General features: G+C 38.7%; 1 protein-coding gene across 1 annotated transcript in view; it reads left to right on the top strand.

The window, feature by feature from the left end:
- Positions 1–14,986, top strand: part of flt1 (fms related receptor tyrosine kinase 1) — a 202,745-nt gene extending 187,759 nt beyond the window's left edge. Inside the window, exons 29-30 of the mRNA XM_060826118.1 lie at positions 1,643–1,737; positions 10,920–14,986. Of these exons, the coding sequence (XP_060682101.1) occupies positions 1,643–1,737; positions 10,920–11,136 (312 nt within the window). The 3' untranslated portion in view covers positions 11,137–14,986. The remainder of the gene's footprint in view (positions 1–1,642; positions 1,738–10,919) is intronic.
- The last annotated feature ends 7,820 nt before the right edge of the window (positions 14,987–22,806 follow it).

Genomic DNA, 22,806 nt, shown 5'->3' with positions numbered 1-22,806 from the left:
CCTGATTCTGGAGCCCAAACAGCTAAGAACACTGCTATAATGCTCATGTGATACCGGATAAAACCTGAACCACTGAGATTTTTAATTCTAGATCCTTCCCTAACCTGTAATTGACCTTTAACTACTATCCCTTAAACTGTTTAAAAAAAATCTTACCTTGAAACAATGCCCTTGTCTTGATGAAGTGTTTGACATCAGAAAGTTGCTGAATTCCTATCACTAGGACATGCCCTTGTCCCATTCAGCTTCTCTTTATCCTTTCATTGACCATGGACATCACCAGCATTTGTTATTTATCCCTAACTGCATTGATCTGAGTGATTTTCTAGGCTGTTTCATAGAATAATAGAGTCCCTGCAGTGTGGAAGCTGGCCATTTGGTCCATTGAACCCACACCAACCCTCCAAAGAGCATTCCATCCAGACCACTCTCCTACTATATTCCCGTAACCCCACATTTTCCCTGGCTAATCCACCTACCCTGCACATCTTTGGACTTTCAGAGGGCAGTTTTAAATTAACCACGTTACTCTGGCTCTGGAGTTACATGTAGGCCAGACCAGGTAAGGATGGTAGATTTCCTTCCCTCCGTTAGAAGTCCACAATGCTGTCATTGTTGCCATTACTACAACTTTTTTTTAAAATTTAGATTTATTAGTTAAATGTAAATACTGACCGCTGGCATGGTAAGATTTGAATCTGCATCCTCAAGAGTCATTCTGAGACTCTGGACTATTCATCCGGTGACATTTATCACAATGCCACCAACAACTGCTAAACTCCACACAGTAAATTTAAAAATCTTACCCAGAAAGAGCACACAAGAATCAGTATGATTTATGAAAAAAGATCAGTGATTTGCCTTTTTACTCTAGGATGGAAGGGGAAATTCCATTTAGAACTAGAAGGACAACACTGGAATCATTGAGAAGCAATTATACAAGCAGAGGAGAGGTTGATCTGTCATTTAAGATGGGTTGAATGGGCTTCATTTGTATATTGAGATCTTTGTAAACTAAGTAGCTATTTTAAGTCAGTAAGGAATGTATTCCATGCACTGTGTGCAAGTCCAACATAATTTATTGTGTACCTTCCCATTTGGCAGCATAGATTTAAAGCAGACCTTTTCATCCCCTGAGTGGTTCATTGTTTAGTCATAAATGTCCTATGACCTATTGCCATCTCTTTGTGCCATTAACCTTTTCCCCACTGAATGAGACAAATCCATTAATCTCAAACCTAAAATTTGTTACAGATCTAGCCTCAGTTGCCATTTGCAAATGAGAGTTCCAAATGTCTATTAACCTTTGTATGTAGAAGTGTGTTCCAATATCACTCTTGAAAGGACTAGCTGTAAACACTAATCTCTCCCTCTTCATCCTAAACTTCCTAGGCAGAAGAAATTGAATACATATGAATATTGTAAAGTTGTATTATTTTCAGTGATTATATCATATAGGACAGTGGTCAAAAGGATAATAATGCATAATGAATACCATTCTCATTTCTACTATTGAAAAGAGAAGTGGTATTCAGAATGATTTAACCATATTTCAGAATATTAGAAGGGTCCACTTGATTGTACAGCCAATAACCAAGTTAAATAGCAAAGCTGCATGAGCCAACTGTTATTTATTTTTCAGGATTATCAGACTGATAGTGGAATGGTGTTAACATCAGAAGAATTGGATCATCCAATGTGGGCAGATATCAAACCAAGGCATTTGTATTCTTTTGGGTAAATCAACACAATATTAAGTATGCAACATATTTGTTAAAAGCTGTAATTGTAACAGTTGAGTCCAAGAAAAAGTAAGACATGTTTCAGAAAGTTAAATGACCAGAGCAGGGAATGCTTGCAATATAGCACTTTGTGTTCGATTGCACTGAATTTACAGGCAAGTAATTAAGTAGGAAGTGATTTTTGTGATGAAATGTGTTTTGAGTCTAACTATATTATGCAGTGCAAACATAATTTCAAATAGTGATGGTGAAGCAAACCGGCAGTAGCAGCTTAATTCCTCAGTAAACTTCTGCTACTTATGAGTATCCCATTAATTATGTGGTGTCTCTGATGTTCATTCTAACTTAATTAGGTTGCAAAAATTAGAATAAAAGTACTGACACGTTTTTCACATGAAATACTTCCTGCACTTTCCTGTTTCTGAAAGCTTTCTTTCTCTGTAAAACAGAAATAGATTCAGTTTGTAGAGTTTTTAAACAGCTGTGTTACAATAGAATGACGTGATCGGGTTTTTAATAAAATGATATGCTAAGAGCAGAACTGAAAAGACTAAAGCAGTCAAAATGTTGAGGAAAGATTGACGTAAAGTGGTGATACTTTGGTAAAGCAAAGTAACAATTGTTTTAACAAATGTAAGAAATAATGTGAAATATTTCAGAAGTAACAAACAATAGTAGGACAGTGAGTACGATAGTTGGTGAAAGCATGCATTTTGGTACATAGTTCTGTCTACCGGTCCCTGGTGTAATGTAAAAGAATTAGCCTTGTGTACATTGCACAACATTCATAAACAATTTAAACAATTTTACTTTTATATTTTGGCATGTAACAGGAGTAAGATATTTTTTTAAAAAATCTATGATTGTTAGATGTTATACAAACCAATCCATCATTAAAAAAGGAAACTACTTGCTTTTGAAATGTACTGAAAGGCCTAAATTTTCACAACATCAGGGATGGAATGGGGTACAGTTCCAAGTTGCACATCCGTGGTTCACACAGGCAGCTGCAATTATAAAGTAGTAGCTGCCTCCAGTCATATCTGATCTTCATCAGCTAAAAGCGGAAAACAGGATGTGTGCAGTTTGGACCTGTTAAGAGGAGGTACAAACTATGCTTTACCAAAGTATCACCACTTTACGTCAATCTTTCCTCAACATTTTGACTGCTTTAGTCTTTTCAGTTCTGCTCTTAGCATATCATTTTATTAAAAACCCGATCATGTCATTCTATAGTAACACAGCTGTTTAAAAACTCTACAAACTGAATCTATTTCTGTTTTACAGAGAAAGAAAGCTTTCGGAAGCAGGAAAGTGCAGGAAGTATTTCATGTGAAAAACGTGCCAGTACTTTTATTCTAAATTTTGCAACCTAATTAAGTTGCTTGGGTAGATAGGGTATATTTTTTTGAATGGATAAGCTACTATTTTGGATATAGTCCCTGGCCACATTTTGGGGTGGCCAGGTGCTCTCTCAGGGGCCTTTTGAAAAAAAGTAAGTTGCTTTTTGGGTTTGCTAAAGGTAGACAGGATTGTGTGTAAAATATGCATTAAGGGTTTTGGAACGGTTGAGGGAACTATCAAAAACAACTGTAAAAAGGGATCCATAAAATTTTAAAGAAGCTGCCTTTTATATATTTCAAAATGTTATCTGTCATTTTTATTAAAACATCACCTTTGGACATTTAGGAATTGCATGGGCCCTGAGAACGGCACAAAATGGATACTGATTGGGTTGACATCTGGGTTATAATGAGCTTTAGGGGTGCATGGTGGGGTGGGGGGTGGATAGGTTGACATGGAGAAAATAAAGGGCCATGAAGGGTGGGTGTGGTCATAGTTTAATATGGTTGGGCAAGAAAGGTGAGTGAGGGTGTGAGGGGTGAACACTGTAATGCTATATATGATGTATTAATTTTCTAAAAATGTTTCATTTAAAGTGCCTCTGCACGCTGCAGCTTCACACTGTTGACAGGATCTTTTCTTTGCCAAGAAAATCCAAAGCTCAAAATGAAAACCTGTAGTTCCAGACACTTCCTCCTGGGTTATGTTTGCAAAGCTGGTCAATGGAATATTGTGTGCAGTTCTGGTCTCCTTCCTATCGGAAAGATGTTGTGAAATTTGAAAGGGTTCAGAAAAGATTTACAAGAATGTTGCCAGGGTTGGAGGATTTGAGCTAAAGGGAGAGGCTGATCGGCTGGGGCTGTTTTCCTTGGAGCATCGGAGACTGAGGGATGACCTTATAGAGGTTTACAAAATTATGAGGGGCATGGATAGGATAAATTGACAAAGTCTTTTCCCTGGGGTGGGAGAGTCCAGAACTAGAGGGCATAGGTTTAGGGTGAGAGGGAAAAGATATAAAAGCGACCTAAGGGGCAACTGTTTTCACGCAGAAGGTGGTACGTGTATGGAATGAGCTGCCAGAGGAAGGTGGTGGAGGCTGGTACAATTGCAACATTTAAAAGGCATTTGGATGGGTATATGAATAGGAAGGGTTTGGAGCGATATGGGTCGGGTGCTGCCAGGTGGGCCTAGACTGGGTTGGGATATCTGGTCGGCATGGACGGGTTGGACTGTAGGGTCTATTTCCATGCTGTACACCTCTATGACTATGACTCTGTTATGTCCCAGACAAAGTACTTCATTGCTTCACAAGTGCAATAACTTCTGGTTCTCAGAATGAGATTGCAAGAAACAGGAACAGAAGAAGGCCATTCAACCCATCAAGTTTGCTCCAGCAATCAATGAGATTATGGCAGCTGTAATAATCCTCAGCTCCACTTTACTGCTTTTTCCCCATGAGAAATGATTTCCTTTCTCATTAATATCTGTCTTGTTTATATCTTAATGACCCAGCCCTCTGTCATAAAGAATTCCACAGATTTACTATCTTCTGAGAGAAGAAATTCCTCCTCATCTTTGCCTTATATGTGTGTCTCCATTACCCTGATTTTATGCCTTCTGTCCTCGACCCTCCCAGAAGGGAAAGCAACTTTTCTGCCCATCCACTCTGCCAGTCCACTCTGAAACATCTTGCATGTTTCAATTAGGTTGCCTTACATTCTTCTAAATTCCAATTTGTATAGGCCCAATCTACTCAATCTCTCTTCATAAGATAGTCCCGCCATACCTGGAACAACCTAGTGAATCTTCTCTGGACTGTCTCCAATACCAGTCTATCTTTGTAAAGTGCTATCCAATTTCTGCACAGCAAGGCTCCATAAACAGCAAAAGAAAAGACTGACCAAATGGGCTGTCTTGGTCGTGTTGATTGAGGAATATTGTCCGTAACACCATTACTGAAAAAGGAGTTCGGCTGAAGGTTCATACCAGTTTGAAAAGTTAAACCTGTTCCTCTCTCTATGGATGCTTCCAGGCCTATGAGCTTTTCTAGTATTTTCTCTGTTTTTACAGGAGAACACTGCACACTTCCTCTAATTATGTCACAAGCTCTTTTATATCCTCTTGATTGGACAGGCACAGTCTTTGTTTCCCAATACCATCAGTCATCAATCCTTCCTCAGTATTTCATTGACATGTCAGCCTAGATTATGTGTTTTGTTTATGTCAAGTGTGGCCTAACTGCTGCCAAACTTAGACAGTTAAATTGGAGATACATTATATAAAAAAAAATGGTATTTGTACATTTATGATTCCAGTAGGATCATATAAAGTAGGGTGACACACAAATGCAGAGGTTCCACATTTCTATTTTTTAATTATCCCCTAACAACATCCTGGGGGTTACTATTGGCTAAAAACATGTACTGGGCTAGCCATACAACTAACGTGGCTACAAGAGTAGGTCTGAGGTTAGTGAGTAACTCACTGCCTGTCTCCTCAATGCATGTCCACCACCAACAAGATACAAGTCAGGAGTGTGTTGGAATACCCCCACTTGCCTGGATAAGGGCAACTTCAACTGCACGGAGGAAGCTTGAAATCTTCCAGGACAAAGTAACGCATTTGGTTGGCACCAACATCAATATTCACTCCCCGCATCATAGACACACAGTATTTACTATATACAAGATGAATTGCAGTAACACATCAAGGGTCCTTAAAGAATACCTTCCAAACCAATACCATTTTAAAGGATCAGGGATACATAATCAAGGGAACATCATGACTTGCAAGTTCCCCTCCAAGCCATGCATTATTCTGCCTTAGAAATATATCACCATTCCTTCAGTGTTGCTGGGTCAAAATTCTGGAACTTTCTTTCTCTGAGACTCTCCCACAAGGGTAACAACTTGCAATAGTCCAAGAAGGCTGCTAACTACTACCATTTCCAAGGTAATTAGTCATTAGTAATAAATCTTGGCCTTGCAGCAACACCCATATCCCAGGAATGGAGAAAAAAGCTTAAAGTGTACTAGAGAAAATTTACTGGAGTACTCAGGTCTTGTTCAGATACAGGTAGCCAACTGACCAGCACATGAATGTTTAAGGACTGGAAAATGTCCTTGATCAAATACAGACTTTTAACCCCCAATATTTATGTTCTGATCATATCCTGCAATCTGTTCTCTGTTGAAAAGTTTCTCATTACTAAATTTATATTATTCACTATAATGGCATTTCCAGATAACTTATACAAAAGTCTGTTAACTTGATGTATATAAAAAAAGTTCAGCTAATTTCCCTTCTTACTCCTGATTTCCTGATTCTTAGGAAATAAATGTAATTTTCATTACAACTGCATTTTACTCAAAGGGACTCTGGGCCAGAGATTGCCTTACCCCCTAAAATTAGCAATACTGTAATACACTAAAGAAGGTCATTGACTTAGATGACTTCCATGAAGTATCAAAGAGTCTGTGACAGGAAAGTTAGGTTCAACCCCGATATTAATGATAAACATGACAACCTTAAGAAATAAATGCCAGTACAGTCAAACCAAGTACAGCAGCAAAATATATGGAAGGATCACTAGATATGCTGAAATCCTGTCACCACCATTATTATAGATTAGAGTGGTGCTGGAAAAGCACAGCAGTTCAGGCAGCATCCGAGGAGCAGGAAAATCGATGTTTCAGGCAAAAACCCTTCATCAGGAATAGAGGCAGGAAAATCAACATTTCGGGCAATGAAGGGCTTTTACCTGAAACATCAATTTTCCTGCCTCTATTCCTGATGAAGGGCTTTTGTCCGAAATGTCGATTTTCCTGCTCCTCGGATGCTGCCTGAACGGCTGTGCTTTTCCAGCACCACTCTAATCTAGAATCTGGTTTCCAGCATGTGCAGTCCTTGTTTTTACCACCATTATTGTAATGATATACTACACATTTATTGTTATAAAAGATCTCTAATTTAAAACAATCAAGAAAATATGGAAGGAGTCCAAAAGAAACCAATTGTATAATTGATCCATTGATAGTGAGATTGTTATCTGGAAGCTGATTGACGTGCAATAGACTCTGTCCAAATAGGTTCACGTGACCATATCATCAATTGATGATATCCTCAAGACCAAATTAAGAATACGAGATATGAATAATTAAAGATTCATACTTCTTCAGCATTCAAGAGTATACAGGGTTCAGACTCAGCTAAAAGACCATACACATGAAGCATACCAAGTTATTCTGCCAAGTGAGTCTGCTCTGCAACTCAGTGAGAATGTGGATGATCTGCTAATCCTCAACTCCACTTTCCTACCTTTTATTTATAGCCCTAGATTCTCTGACTGATTAAAAACATCTCTATCTCAGCCATGATTATACTTCAATGACCCAGTTTTTTTAGTTTAAAGACTCACCAATCAACTGCCTTCTCTGCAATTGAATTAAAATTAGAATCCGTATAGTGTGGAAATTGGCCCTTCGGCCCAACAAGTCCACACTGACCCTCTGAAAAGTAACCCACCCAAACCCCTATATTTACCCTTGACTAATGCACTTAACACGATGCACAATGTAGCATAGCCAATTCACCTGATCTTTGGATTGTGCAAGGAAACTGGAGCACCCAGAGGAAACCCACGCAGACACGAGGAGAATGTGCAAACTCCACATAAGGGAACCCGGGTCCTTTGCACTGTGAGACAGCAGTGCTAACCAGTGAGCCTCCCTGCCACCCGCAGATTGAGTCATGTTGAAGTTTGGAATGGCTCTCTGGTGCTGATCTCACTAAACTTAGGTGTTTTGATACTAGCCATTTATCCTCTCCCAAAACCGTCTTTAATATATTACTGTATTGCTAATTTTAGGGTGTGAGGCAATCTTTGGCCCAGGGTCCCTTTGACTAAACCACAGTTGCAATGAAAAGTACATTTCTTTCCTAAGAAAAAGAGAGATTGCTATTACAGTAAACTTTAATTAAAGCAGCTCTATGACCCTCTGCCCAGAATCACCACTTTGAAACAATTCCCAGATATACTTAATGGACTGCTGTCTCACTCGCTTAGCAAAGGCTCCCTCACACTGACCCTGGTCTTTACAGTTGGTCAGTGACAACTTCTACAGTTCTGTGGATACAAAGGTTTAAAAGCAGTAATGTTTAAATAGAGTTTTTTGAATTGCTTAGTTTTTCAATAATATTAGTTATCAAGTTTGGTTCAATGCTCCTACTCATGTTTTTGGGTCAGGTTCTGTAGATTCAAGTCTCATTACAGACACCTAAGCATGTAACATACTCTCTACTTAGACCAGTACTGAGGGAGGGCTGCTCTGTCAAAGGTCTCATCCTTCAAAATGGACCATTAAACTGAGTCCTATATGCCCTCTGAATTGAATATTAAAGGTATAAAGGCACCATCTGCAAAAGAAAGGGAGAATTCACTCAGTATTCTGGTCAGGTCGGTACTTATTGCTCAAGCAAAACTGAAATCAGATTGTCTTCATATCATTGTTATTTGTGGGAACTTTCTGCATGAAAACAAAAGTTCTTCATTGGCCATGAAGAGCAATCATACTGTTGGAATATTGCGTGCAATTCTGGTCTCCTTCCTATCGGAAAGATGTTGTGAAACTTGAAAGGGTTCAGTAAAGATCTACAAGGATGTTGCCAGGGTTGGAGGATTTGAGCTGTAAGGAGAGGCTGAACAGGCTGGGGCTGTTTTCCCTGGAGCGTTGGAGGCTGAGGGGTGACCTTATAGAGGTTTATAAAATCATGAGGGGCTTGGATAGGATAAATAGACAAAGTCTTTTCCCTGGGGTGGGAGAGTCCAGAACTAGAGGGCACAGTTTTAGGGTGAGAGGGGCAAGATATAAAAGAGACTCAAGGGGCAACTTTTTTCACTCAGAGGATGGTACGTGTATGGAATGAGCTGCCAGAGGAAATGGTGGAGGCTAGTACAATTGCAATATTTAAAAGGATCTGGATGAGTATATGGGTAGGTAGGGTTTGGAGGGATATGTGCCAGGTGTTGGCAGGTAGAACTAGATGGGGTTGGGATATCTGGTCTGCATGGACAAGTTGGACAGAAGGGTCTGTTTCCGTGCTGTATATCTCTATGACTCTATGACTCTATACATTCTTAAATTATGTTGAGCATTAAAAAATAATAATTCTTTCTTTGTATTCTGATTTCAAGTTTTGAATAGAACAATTGATGGAGCTATTATTTCAATTTGAATAGGAATCTGCTCTTTAAAAACAATCCACAGACTTTAGAATTTGCTTCTCAAAGGCCCAAAATGTATAGAATTTCAATATCCAGCAGACGTGAGGAATTGGACAGTATTCAGGTACGGCTGGAAATAGCAAGTTAGCTTCGAATAAACCAGATCACCAAAGTCACTGAGAATCCACTAATCTGCGTTTACTTCATTCCAATATAGTCAAAAAAGAAAAACGATGCTATCCTGATCAAAATATTAAATGTCAGGGTGCTCTGGTACCCTGTGCTGAAGAAAGACCATAAACTAGCAAAATTCTGCAAACTTAAGAGCCAAGTTATAAAGTTCAGGAATAAATTTTGATCTGTTAAATACAAAAAGGATCATACTAAAAATCAGTGAGACCAGTGACCCTGAAGTTAAATGTTTTTTTGAAAATTCATTGTGAATGTATGTTTCACCTCTGTAATGATTAATCTAAAAATAGTACTTTCTTTAACATAAAAACTAAAATCTAGGGCAAATGATATGGAGAAGCTGAATCACATCTGAAGCTTCAGTTTAAGCTATCATGTAGTTGCCATAAAATATGCTCAACATTTGAAATTAATCAGCATTAAAAGCTAGACAGTGGGATCCAACTTGGATGCTCTGGAAAGAACCTTACAACTTAGCAATAAGGATTCTAATTAAACAAGCCTGGTAAACTGACATGTATTTACAACATGAACAAAATGCATACTTGGTAACATCAAGCATCAAACTTGCTGATGCCTTAAGAGCAGGATTTTCAGCATTCTGTTCTACCTTCCTACTAACAATTTGTTCTTTTGTGGGATGCAGGTATCACTGGGCAAGCTGGCATTTGTTGCCCAGGCTGATTGCCTGTGAATTGACTGGTTTTTCAGATTATTTCATTGAGTGGTTAAGAGTCAAACACATTTTGTCGGTGTGGAGTCACACTTAGGCCAGACCAGATAAAGATAAGATTTTTAAATAACACTTGTCAATCTATTGGTTTTGATGACAGTCTCATGATCACCATGACTGAAGACTAGCTTGAAATTCCAGATTTTGTTAGTTGAATCACCTGCCATTGTGGAATTTGATCCCATATCCTTAAACCATCAGCCTGAATCTCTGAAGTAATCTACCAGTAATATCACTACACTACCATCTCCTCCTTCATCCTTCTGTAGTCTTTTTCAAGATTTGAAAGTTGGGAGTATCTGAGCTCAAAAAAAATGTTTGCGTTATTATGAAAAATACATGGCTAAGATGACTGTAAACTTGAACAAAATCTTATAAATGAGAAACTATGAATTATACACCTGTAGAATAGCTGTAGAGCTTTGATACTTGTAATGATGAGACAGCTTAAATCTTATATGTTCTGTTTATCCTGGCAGGCTTCTCCTCATACTGTTAACAATTCATCTTATCTAATGATAATTTTTTAATAACTTTGTTTCAGTAATTTGTCCTCATGTTGATATCAGAAATTTGCTATCTTGCAGGTTTGTTACATCATGGTTTGTTTGACTGATTGCATGAACTATGCATGCATTCTCAGAGTGTATCTGTCATTAAGCATGCTTTTGTTTTCTTTTCATAGCTTGAAAGCAGCAAGGAAGAGTGAAGAGTCAGTTTTTACTGAAACTATCAATCAGACAAGCACTAACAGTACTAATTACCAACTGGGAGATGACAGCAATCAAATGCCTGACCATGAGAGTTTGAGCTTGCTTGATTCCTTCGAGACAAAAATGAGTCGCTGTACACCTCCACCAGACTACAATTCACTAACTTTTTATACTTCACCACCAGTTTAAAGAATGGTCATTTCATCGATGTGGCTGCATAGAAAATCTGCCCATTCATGCCCATTGTAACACATCTTGAAGGAACCATTCTACTTATTCTGCTTATTGCCTTGACCAATATTAGAACATAATGCGCTACTCACTCACAGACATCAGATGTTAAACATACCCAAATGCTGATGTGCAGACAGCAATGGCTCACTTTTCATGGTCAGTGGTGGAAGAACAGAACTTTTAAATGACCACAAGGAAAGCTTGCCCTAGAAGATGTAGCAATCTCTGCACCATGTGTTTTCCATTTCCTGAAGCCAGTTTAAATCTGACATCATATCAAGCAGACCTTTAGGCATCCAATGACAGAGATGGCATCACACGAGATAAATTTGCATCTATAATCTTTTATCATTGCCACATCTTGTAGAGATCAATGCAAATGATTAGATTATATCCCATATTATATATGTGTGGAATATTGGGGTATGGTAGCATGGTGGGTACATTCCAGGGCTAGTACTCCAGAGGCCTGAACTGATGATATGAAGATGAGGTCAAATCCTCGATTCTTAATATCAAATAAAAAGCTAGTGTTAATATTGGTGACCATGCGACTACCAGATATAAAAACAATTAACTACAAATCACTACAACTAATTACTGTAATTCGATTCACTCTGTGTGATATCAAGAAACAGCTGGAGACAGTGGATTCTTTAAACACTATGGGACCTGACAACATTCCAGCAATAGTAATGAAGACATGCTCCAGAACTTATTGCCCCTCTAGCCAAGCTGTTCCAGTGCAGCTACAGTACTGGCATCTCCCCAGCAATGTGAAAAATGGCCCTAGGTATGTACTATACACCAAAAAAATGACAAAACAAAACATGCCAATTATCATCCCGCAGTCTACTGTCAATCATCAGTAAAATGATGGCTGATGTCAGTGCCCAGTTTGGATTCCACCAGACCACTCAGCTCCTAACCTTATTGGTTCAAACAAGGACAAAAGTGCTGAATTATAGAGATGGTGAGAGTTACCACCTTTAACATCAAGGCTGCATTTGGAGAGCAATCATCCTCTTCCCAGGACATCTCTGCAGGAGTTCCTCAGGTAATGTCCTAGACATCACCATTTCAGCTGTTACATCAGTGACCTTCCCTCCAATGATTGTACAGTGTTCAGCACCATTCACGACTCCTCTGAAACTGAAGCAGTCCATATGTAAATTCAGCAAAACCCAGACAATATGAAGGGTTGAGCTGAAAAGTGACAAATATCATTGTCCTACAAGGTCCACTGCACTGATTCACAAAGGGTCCTTAGACAGCATCTTCATAAACAACCATATCTATTTAAAAGGGCAAGAGCAGCAAATACATGGGAACACCCCACCTGCAAGTTCCCCTCCAAGCTACTCACTATGCTGACTTGGAAATATATCACTGCTCATTCTGTGTCATTGGGTCAAAATCCTAGAACTCTTTCCCTAACCTCATTGTGGGTCCATATACAGGCATCGCCTATAGCAGTTCAAGAATGCAGCTTATCATCACCTTCTCAAGAGCAGCTAAGGATGGGCAATAAATACTGACTCAGCCAGTGATACTCACATCTCATGAATGATGAAATAAGAGTGCATATTATCAATATAAAATCTGCTGCCCTTACCTAGTCTGCTTTATATGCGACTCCAGACCCCTAGAAAAAAGCTGACTGTCTTCTGAAATAGCCCAATAAGTCATTCTGTTGCATGCGAGATAAGGACTCACCATCACCTTCTCAAACATAATTATTGATTGACAATATAGCACAGCCTCAATTAAAAATGTATAAGGTGAAATATCATCGATATATATTTTGAAATGTGAAGACATTTTTATCATAAGAATTCCATAAACATGAAAATTAATTTCCAGTGTCATTTTTTTCAGAAGTGAACTTATCACATCATTAACGATCATTGTGACATTTCAATGTTTTTTATGATGAAGCTAATCGCAAAAAAGGCCACGGCCTCATAATTTCCATGACATCTACATGATTGAAGTGATGTTGACATTCAGGAGGAACACAGCAGTGTTTGAATCACTAAGTACAACTTCTAAACTTCTGCATTTAACTGGAGGTTTGCAGACTCCAGTAGCTGCTGTCAATTTCAGATGAGTAATGGCAACAATTACTTATACTTTTGCTGTCCTTGCAAAGTCCAAGCTAATTTTGGGAAATATTGAGATTGTTAAATTGGGTGCAGCACTTTGGAATTTTACTCTTTCCATGTTGTAGCGTGAACATGTCATGGCTATCTGTTGTACAGCTTTTACAACTACAATCACAAATTGTTGGGGTTTCAGCATTCCTAGCACTGTCAAAAAAATCATATCCATAAAAGCACCAAAACCTCATACAAAACTCAATTTCCTGTTATTTAATATCTAGATTTTCTGTACTAGGCACTTCTGAAATAATATGAGGCATCAGTGGTATGTCAAGGTTAGTTTGGATCTGAGTACCCTAACAATTATATTTCACCTTCCCTGTCTCATTTCAATATTGTATCATCTTCACTAATATTCCAGATATATGATTAAATGTAAATGCAGGTTCATTTTAGTGCATACAATAGATATTAGTAAAGCTGCTGTCAATATAAAGCTCAATTACTGCTTCCATGAATTGTGACTGTTTCAAAAATCTGTTAGAGCGCTACCTCCCAGATTTATTGCAGGAGTATTGCTTATTTGATTAGATTAGATTCCCTACACTGTGGAAACAGGCCCTTTGGCCCAACAACCCCACACTGACCCTCCGAAGAGTAACCCACCCCTGCATTTAACTGGACACTATGGGCAATTTAGCATAGCCAATCCACTTGACCTGCACATCTTTGGACTGTGGGAAGAAACTGGAGCACCTGGAGGAAACCCATGCAGACATGGGGAGAATGTGCAAACTCCACACAGACAGTCTGCCCGAGGTTGGAATCGAATCTGGGACCCTGGTGCTGTGGGGCAGCACGGCTCACCACTGAGCCACTGTGCCGCCCAGGGCTTTACAACATTACAAGTCAGCAGCCTGAAATGCTATATGAATTGAAAGAAAGAATTTGAACTTACCTTGTGTAATACATTGCCCCAGAACATTCCAATGATTTACCTTTGAAGTATGGTCACTGTTGTAATGTAGCCAAGTAACTAAATGACCAGTTAATCTGGTGTTTAGTTGTGGTGCTGCTTGAGGAAGAACAGTTGGCCAGGACACTAGATAAACTCTCCATATCTTGAAATAGACCAATTGGATCATTTACATGCAGCTGAGGAGATCAATGACGCCTCTGTTTGATATTTTGTCTGAAAAAAATGCCTGTGATGATTCATGCAGAATTCCAAGTACTGTTCTGAATCAGCCTGACTAAGGGTCCAAGATTTCAGGATGAATACACAGTCTCCAAATTCTAAGAGTGCTATCACTGAACCAAGTCTAACACTGTATGACCTTTTATTTTAACACAGAAACTTTCTTTCTACACGTTTTGCACCTTCTACCTGAAGTTTACATAGGTAATATAGTATCGAGATTTTAAAAACCTATATGCTATTCCTTATCACAATATTACACCTCACAAGTGGTCTAAAATCAGGAATGGGCAGTTTTATATTTTGATAAAAGCTATGTAAATTCTTCAATAAGAAGTTATGTCTTAAGATGTATGAATATGCAACCATTAAGTTTAGTTAGCATAATTCCCCATGTACAGCACTATTGTGCTAGAATGTCATAGACAGAAAATTAATGTAAACTTATTAATTGGTATGCTGTCATTAACACTGAAGAACTTAAATCCATTGAATGGCAGAATTTACTTGGTATGATTTAATACTTTATGTATTTCTTATTTGTAACAATGGAATTCTGTCTACAATGCCGTGGATAGCATATTATTTAATTCTATTATCTTTTAAAACAAGATGAACTTCTTTTGGAATTAATATAAATTTGGATAACATCAATACAAGTTGATAAAATATTTCAATTATGTTAGCTTCGTTAATCCATTTGTCGAAATTTGAGTGACATATATTACTTTTTTGGCTCTGATGTAGTGGTTCTTGTACAAATAAGTTAAAAATACACAATGGCTCGCCCTACCCCCATATCTAGTCCTGAAGAAGGATTATACCCAAAACGTTGACTTGTCCATCTCCTGATGCTGCCTGGCTTGCTGTATTCTTCCAGCCTCCTGTTTGTCTACTTTGGATTCTGGCATCTGAAGTTTTTTTCATCTCTGATGAAATTACAGTCTGCCAACTATCAAATCATTAATTCTGTGATTACACAGACAACTGTAGTAGAACTTGATGTTAAAAAATACAAGATGACAGTGTCATTGTAACAAAACAAAGAACTGCAGATGCTGGAGATTGGAAACAAAAACAGAAATTGCTGCAGAAACTCAGCAGTTCTGGCAGCATCCATGCAGGGAAAGCAGAGTCAATATTTCTCTTAGCCACTGGACTTGAAATGTTAACTTTGCTCTTTTACCACAGATGCGACAAGACCTGCTGAGTTTCTCTAGCAATTTCTGTTTTATGCTATTGTAATAGCTTTACTGTACAAATAGAAATGTTAGTATTTTTCAGAATAATAAGATTTGCAATGCTTTTCATAACTGTTGAATGATACCAGATGTTAGAAGTGGTGATATAGTCTAGTAAAAGGACCACATCAGTATTACTGGACGTCAAAACCTTTAAGAATCAAATATATTAAGAATTGGTGAAGCATTCAAAACAATGGTATTCGCTGAGTTTAGGTGCCAACTGAAAGTTAGGAAGAGAGAAATTTAAGATATTGTTAAATGCATTAAAACTGTTATAGCCTTTCAGCAAATAAGAAGATATATTTCCAAAGTAACTGCAATAAATTGTTTTATATAATATCAAAAGTATATTTGTAGTTTAATAAAATTTATTATTCACTGTCTTTTATTTTAATATGTAATCTTGATAAAAGTAAAATCTCAAAAGACTCTTAACTTCTCCAAAAATGTGCTTTGATGAGCTGGAAAATCTAACAAAGCAGCTAAAGTAAATGAATAGTATAAAGAATTTCCACATTGTCCTGTATTCCTAAAAACATTGGTGGAGGATAAAGGAACATACAGAAAAATTTAGTTACATTTTTAATAGAACCATTCTACATAACAAAGTCATAAAATATTTTGTTCATAATCCAAACTCTTAAGTAATCCTTCACAAACTTGTTATCACTGCTACTCCAGTTGAAAGCTTAAGTATTGCTATGACCCTGCAATGAGAATTAGGCTTGAAAGATAAATGAGGTAAGCCATGGACATCATTTTTAAAAAAGTCAAACATTTAGGAAGCCATACATCTGTTAACACTTAGTCAGAACTCCATGACAATGATCACTACCTTGAATTGTGCAACCCTGGAATACCATCTCACATGAGCCCACAATTTAGAAAGCCTTGCTCTTAATTGTAGGCATTATATTAGGTGTGCTGAGAATACTCCAGGGTTGTTTGTTATTTTTTGAGCTCCCATGGTATCTTATCCAATATTCACCATGGACAGACTTCAGTAGCCAATGTCTGTGAAATGGACATTTTTTGATAAAACCTAATAACCTAACACACATGATACTGAAAAGTTCATTCATATACCCTCAATTGTTAAAACAAACACATTGACATATCACGTCAAAGACTGATAAACCTTTAAGAAGCTCTTAAAAACTGAATAAAGCTATGAACACAGTACCTCCTGCTGAAACACTTCATTTTGGAGCTTTTGAGATTCAAACAAAGTGTGGCTGCAGCTGGGGCTGGCAGGATTTTGACAGTCGGCTAGTAAGCCTAGATGGTGATAGGCCACAAAATGATTGATGAGTTTAGATGGCAGTCAGCAATGAGGAGACTGGCAAACCCCGATGTCATTCCCTGACAAAAGCAAATGGCAAGCTCGAACGGCAGTCGGCAGTGAGGGACTCAGCTCAGCGTGGGGGAGAGTTATCCTTCATGGGGATTGTGGCCCAGGAGGGAGTAAGCACTTGTCGGGCTACTGCAGGCCCATGGCTATAGAAGGATTGTAATGTTGGACCATTAACTGTATTTCTTTACAGTTCTACTTAGTATCAAGTAAAAAAGTAATGTTGAACTTTTAATTTTTTTCTTTATTTTTCTATTTTGTGCCCAAGGTTTTATACTGAGATATCTTTTTTTATGAAAGAAGGCGCTAGGAATGGCGACTTTGTACACCTTTTGCTCTACTCTTGTTTTTCTGTACTTGAGAACGCGTGACAAAAAACCTAATTCTAATTCTAACAGCCTCAGCTATCAAACAGCTTTGAAAACATAAATAATAGAATTGTTGAAACAGATAGCTTTCCTTCTTAGTAATGCTAGCTATATGATAATTCTAGTTGTCTGGGCAGAAGGATAAGTTTTATTTCTTTTCCTAAAGACAAACTTGGTAAATTTTCTATTTCAATTTAAAAGGTTTACCAACACTTTATATCATTACTGTAGAGATCTGTAACAGCATTTTCTTCAGCTTGATTACATAACAGCACTTTTCCCAATGGGGAAAACACTCCAATGCATTTCAAAGATTTAACTATGTAGAATAATACAATAGTCAAATTACTTTTAAGAACTAAGCTTTATAATGAAAAATTACAGTTAAAAGAAATCTACATTACAATTTATCATATAATAATTACATTAAAAATTATTAAAATATTTAACATTTACCTGCCAGCGTGTACCTAACCCTTTAGCAGACTCTCCCAACTGATTGAGAACCTACCCAGCATAATCGAGGTGCATGTGGAATTGTAAACTATAGTGTTCCCAGCATAGACAAAGACAACACAAAAAAAGCACTGCAGATTTGAAATTACTTTGGCAATTTGTAGTTTTTGTCATTCCTGACAAATGCAAGGATTCTGGGTAATCTGAGATGGAGGTTGGGAAAAATTTCTGGCTGTAATAGGCTGCTTCTTTTTTGAGATATTTTAGGTGTTGAAGGTGATTTCCTTGAATTCCAGGAGCAGCAATTACTGTTTTATATGCTGTTGCATTGTTTTGGAACTTTGGAGAAAACAAGAGTGAAAGCAACAGCACTTTTAAAAGGGAGAGGCATAAACAAAGGAAGCACATGGCAACGTCAGTGCAGGAGAGAGAGAGAGAGAGAGAAAATGAAAAAGGAAAAGAAAAGGAAACCCACACTGCTCCCTGACTCAGCGGTGAACCTGCACAGTTACTGCTTTTGCTGTTTGAATTCATGTATCACTGGACATTAGAGTGCATCTGGGAAAATTAACGAATAGTGAAATTCACAACTAATCTTGGAGGAACCTGTTTGGGAGAGGTAAAAGCACAGAAACAGAAAAGTGAATATTTTAGGCATGGTCTTACAATAAGTCTGCAGTAGTGAGTAGAATGGGTCCTTTCTTGAATATATGTTATATTGAGATATGTCTCTTGATTAAACTTAAAAATATAAGCAATAAGTATTAAGCTAGCCTGGAGCAATGTTTTGTAGAGGAATAAGACAGTGCTATTTTCTGGGTCTGTAGATTGAAAGAAGCAAAAATGGCCTTTAGTAGGGTGATATGCTCTTCTTGTCAGATTTGGGAGTTTAGTGAGAGTTTACGTGTTACCGAGGATTATATCTGCAATAAATGCCATTAGTTGCGAATCCTATCAGATCGAATGGATCGGTTGGAGAGACAGTTAGAGGCAATGAGGAATTTACAAGAGCAGTTATAGGAAGGGAGAAAAGTCACAGATACAGCCACACAAATGGGTTAACTCCAGGAAAGGTAAGACAGATAGGCAGGTAGTGCACGGGTCTTCAGTGGCTATCCCTATTTCAAACAAGTATACTGTTATGGAAAATATAGCCGGTGATGGATTCTCAGGGGAATGTAGCATGAACAGCCAAGTTTATGGTACTGAGACTGGCGTAATGAGAGGTGCGTCAGGTTCCAAGAGATCAATTGTGTTAAAGGACTCTCTAGTCCAAGGCACAGACAGACATTTCTGTGGCCAGCAGCGAAGAATCAGATAGGTTTGTTGCCCCCCTGGTGCCAGGATCAAGGATATCTCAGAGAGGGTGCAGAATGTTCTCAAGGGGGTGAGGGACCAGCAGCAAGTCATTGTACACATTGGAACCAATGACATAGGAAGGGAAAAGGATGAGATTCTGAAGGGGGAATATAGAGAGTTAAGCCAGAAATTAAAAAAGGAGGTCTTTGAGAGTAGTAATACCTGGATCACTTCCAGTGCTGCGAGTGATTGAGGGTAGAAATAGGATGTTAGAGCAGATGAATGCATGGCTGAAGAGCTGGTGTATGGGGGAAGGATTCATTTTTTTGGATAATTGGAATCTCTTCTGGGGTAGAAGTGACCTGTACAAGAAGGACAGATTGCACCTGAATTGGATGGGGACTAATATACTGACAGGGAGATTTGCTCGAGCTACTCAGGAGGATTTAAACTAGTAAGATGGGGGGGGGGTGTGGGTGGGACCCATGGAGATAGTGAGGAAAGAGATCAATCTGAGACTGGTATGGTTGAGAACAGAAGAAAGTCAAACAGTCAGAGCAGGTAGGGAAAAAGCAGAGAACAAGGTAGGACTGATAAATGAAACTGCATTTATTTCAATGCAAGAGGCAGAACAGGGAAGATAGATGAACTCAGGGCATGATTAGGAACATGGGACTTGAATATCATAGCAATTATAGAAATATGGCTCAGGGATGGACATGTTCCGGGATATAAATGCTATGGGAAGGACAGAAAGGGAGGTAAGAGAAGAGGTGGAGTGACGTTTTTGATAAGAAATAGCTGTACTGGGGGAGGATATTTCTGGAAATATATCCAGGCAAGTTATTTGGGTTGAACTGAGAAATAAGAAAGGGATGATCATCTTATTGGGATTGTATTATAGATCCCCTAATAGTCAGACAGAAATTGAGAAACAAATTTGTAAGGAGATCTCAGTTATCTGTAAGAATAATATGGTGGTTGTGGTAGGGGTTTTTAACTTTCCAGACATAGACTGGGACTGCCGTAGTGTTAGGGGTTTAGATGGAGAGGAATTTGGTAAGTGTGTACAAGAAAATTTTCTGATTCAGTATGTGGATGTACCGACTAGAGAAGGTGCAAAACTTGACCTACTCTTGGGAAATAAGTTAAAAATTACAAAACACCAGGTTATAGTCCAACAGTTTATTTGGAAGCACTAGTTTTCGGAGTGTTGCTCCTTCATCAGGTAATTGTGGAGAATAAGATTGTAAGGCACAGAATTTATAGCAAAAGTCTACAGTGTGATGTAACTGAAGTTATATATTGTAAAAGACCTGGATTATTTGTTAAGTCTGCCACCTTTTGGAATGACCATGTTGGTTTCAGTACTTTCAAACGTAAATGGTTGCTGGAAGAACTCCGGATCAGATTTAATGATCTGGAATCTAAGCTTCAAACTCTGCGGCACATTTGGGAGGGGGAGATTTGCTTCAGGACGCCTTGGTTCAGAAGGCAGTCACACCCGGTAGATTAAGTAATTCAAATTCATCAGTGATCAGGAACAACAGGGTGTGGCTGTAAGTGAGGCAGTTAGGGGGATTTTGAGTTCAGGAGTGGAGGATCCTCAGCCCTTGACTTTGTCCAACAGGTATGAGATTTTTGCTCCCTGTACGGATGAGGAAAAGGGCTATGGACAGGATGAGCCAGCTGACCACGGCACCATGGTGCAGGAGACCATTCAAGAGGGGAGAGCAAAAAGACAAGTAGTTGTTATTGGGAATTCTATAATTAGGGGGACAGATAGTACCCTTTGTGAGCCGTATTGAGAGTCCCACATGGTGTGTTGCTGCCTGCCCAGTGCCAGGGTGCAGGATATCGCTGAATGGATTGAAAGGATATTGGAGCGGAAGGGGTAGGATCCAGTTGTTGTGGTCCATGTTGACACAAACAACATAGGCAAGGCTAGGAAAGAGGATCTGTTTGGGGATTGTCAAACACTAGGAAGGAAATTGAAGAACAGGTCCTCGAGGGTCATAATCTCTGGATTACTGCCTAAGCCTCCCACGTGCTAATTGGCATAAGAAAATTAGGGAAGTAAACACATGGCTAAGAGATTGGTGTGGGAAAGAGGGATTCCATTTCATGGAACATTAGCATCAGTTTTGGAACCAGGGGGATCTGTACTGATGGGATAATCTCCACCTGAACCGATCTGGAACCAGTATTCTGGCAAAAATGATAAATAGGGTTGTCGCTAGGACTTTAAACTTGTGAGTCAGGGGACCAGGGAAAGGTAAAGCAACTGGGAGTATGGAGTCAAGTAGTAAGATAAGCAGCATGTGTGCAGGGTTTAAGTTCGAGGCAGACTAGGAATGAAGCAAAAAGGAACTTAGGGCATATTACTAAAGGTGATGGAAGTCATGAGGATAAGAAAATTAGCATCAAGGTGCTTTACCTGAACACTTGTGGTATTCAAAACAAAGTAGATGAATTAACAGCACAAATAATCATGAATGATTATGATGTGGTAGGCATCACAGAGGCGTGGTTGCAAGAGGTTCAGGAATGGCAGTTAAACTTCCAAGGATTTACAACATATTGAAAAGACAGGCAAGTGGACAGAGGGGGTGGGGTTATCCTGTTAGTTAAGAATGAAATTAAATCTATGGCACTGAATGATATAGGGTCAGATGATGTGGAGTCTGTGTGGGTGGAATTGAGGAACCACAAAGGCAAAAAAAACTATAATGGAAGTTACATACAGACCTCCCAGCAGTGGTCAGCACCAGGGGCGCAAGATGTACCAGAAAATAGATAGGGCATGTCAGGAAGGTAAGGTCACAGTGATCGTGAGGACTTCAATATGCAAATAGACTGGGTGAATTATGTTGCTGGTGGACCAAAGAAAGGGACTTCATGGAATGTTTAACAGGATGGCTTTTTGGAACAGCTTGTGATGGAGCCAACAAAGAAGCAGAGTATTGTGGACCTAGTGCTATGTAATGAGTCAGACTTTATAAAAGATCTTAAAGTAATGGAACACTTAGGAGGCAGTGATCATAATATGGTAGAGTTCAATCTGCAGTTTGAAAGAGAGAAGGCAAAATCGAATGTAATGGTGTTACAGTTAAATAAAGGTAATTACGGAGCATGAGAGAGGAACTGACGAAAATCGACTGGAAGCAGACCCTAGTGGGGAAGACAATAGAACAACAATGGCAGGAGTTTCTGGGTGTAATTGAGGACACAGTACAAAGGTACATCCCCAGGAAAAGTAAAATTCCCCGGTGGGGGGGATTAGACAACCATGGCTGACGAAGGAACTCAGGAAATGTATCACAGAAAAAGAGAGAGCCTATAAAGTGGCCAAGACCACTGGGAAATCAGAAGATTGGGAAGACTACAAAAACAAACAGAGGATAACAAAGAGAGAAATAAGGAAAGAGAGGATCCAATATCAGTAATATTAGAAATGATAGTAAAAGTTTTTTTCAATACTTAAGAAACAAACAAGAGACAAAAGTAGAGATTAGGCTGCTACAAATTGATGCAGGAAGGCTAGTGACTGGAGGTAAGGAAATAGCTGAAGAACTTAACAAACACTTTGTGTCAGTCTTCACAGTGG

Source organism: Hemiscyllium ocellatum, chromosome 6 (genome assembly GCF_020745735.1).
Source record: "Hemiscyllium ocellatum isolate sHemOce1 chromosome 6, sHemOce1.pat.X.cur, whole genome shotgun sequence".
NCBI lineage: Eukaryota > Metazoa > Chordata > Chondrichthyes > Orectolobiformes > Hemiscylliidae > Hemiscyllium > Hemiscyllium ocellatum.
The sequence above is the reverse complement of the archived record's forward strand: the minus strand, read 5'-3'. Positions and strand labels throughout refer to the sequence as shown.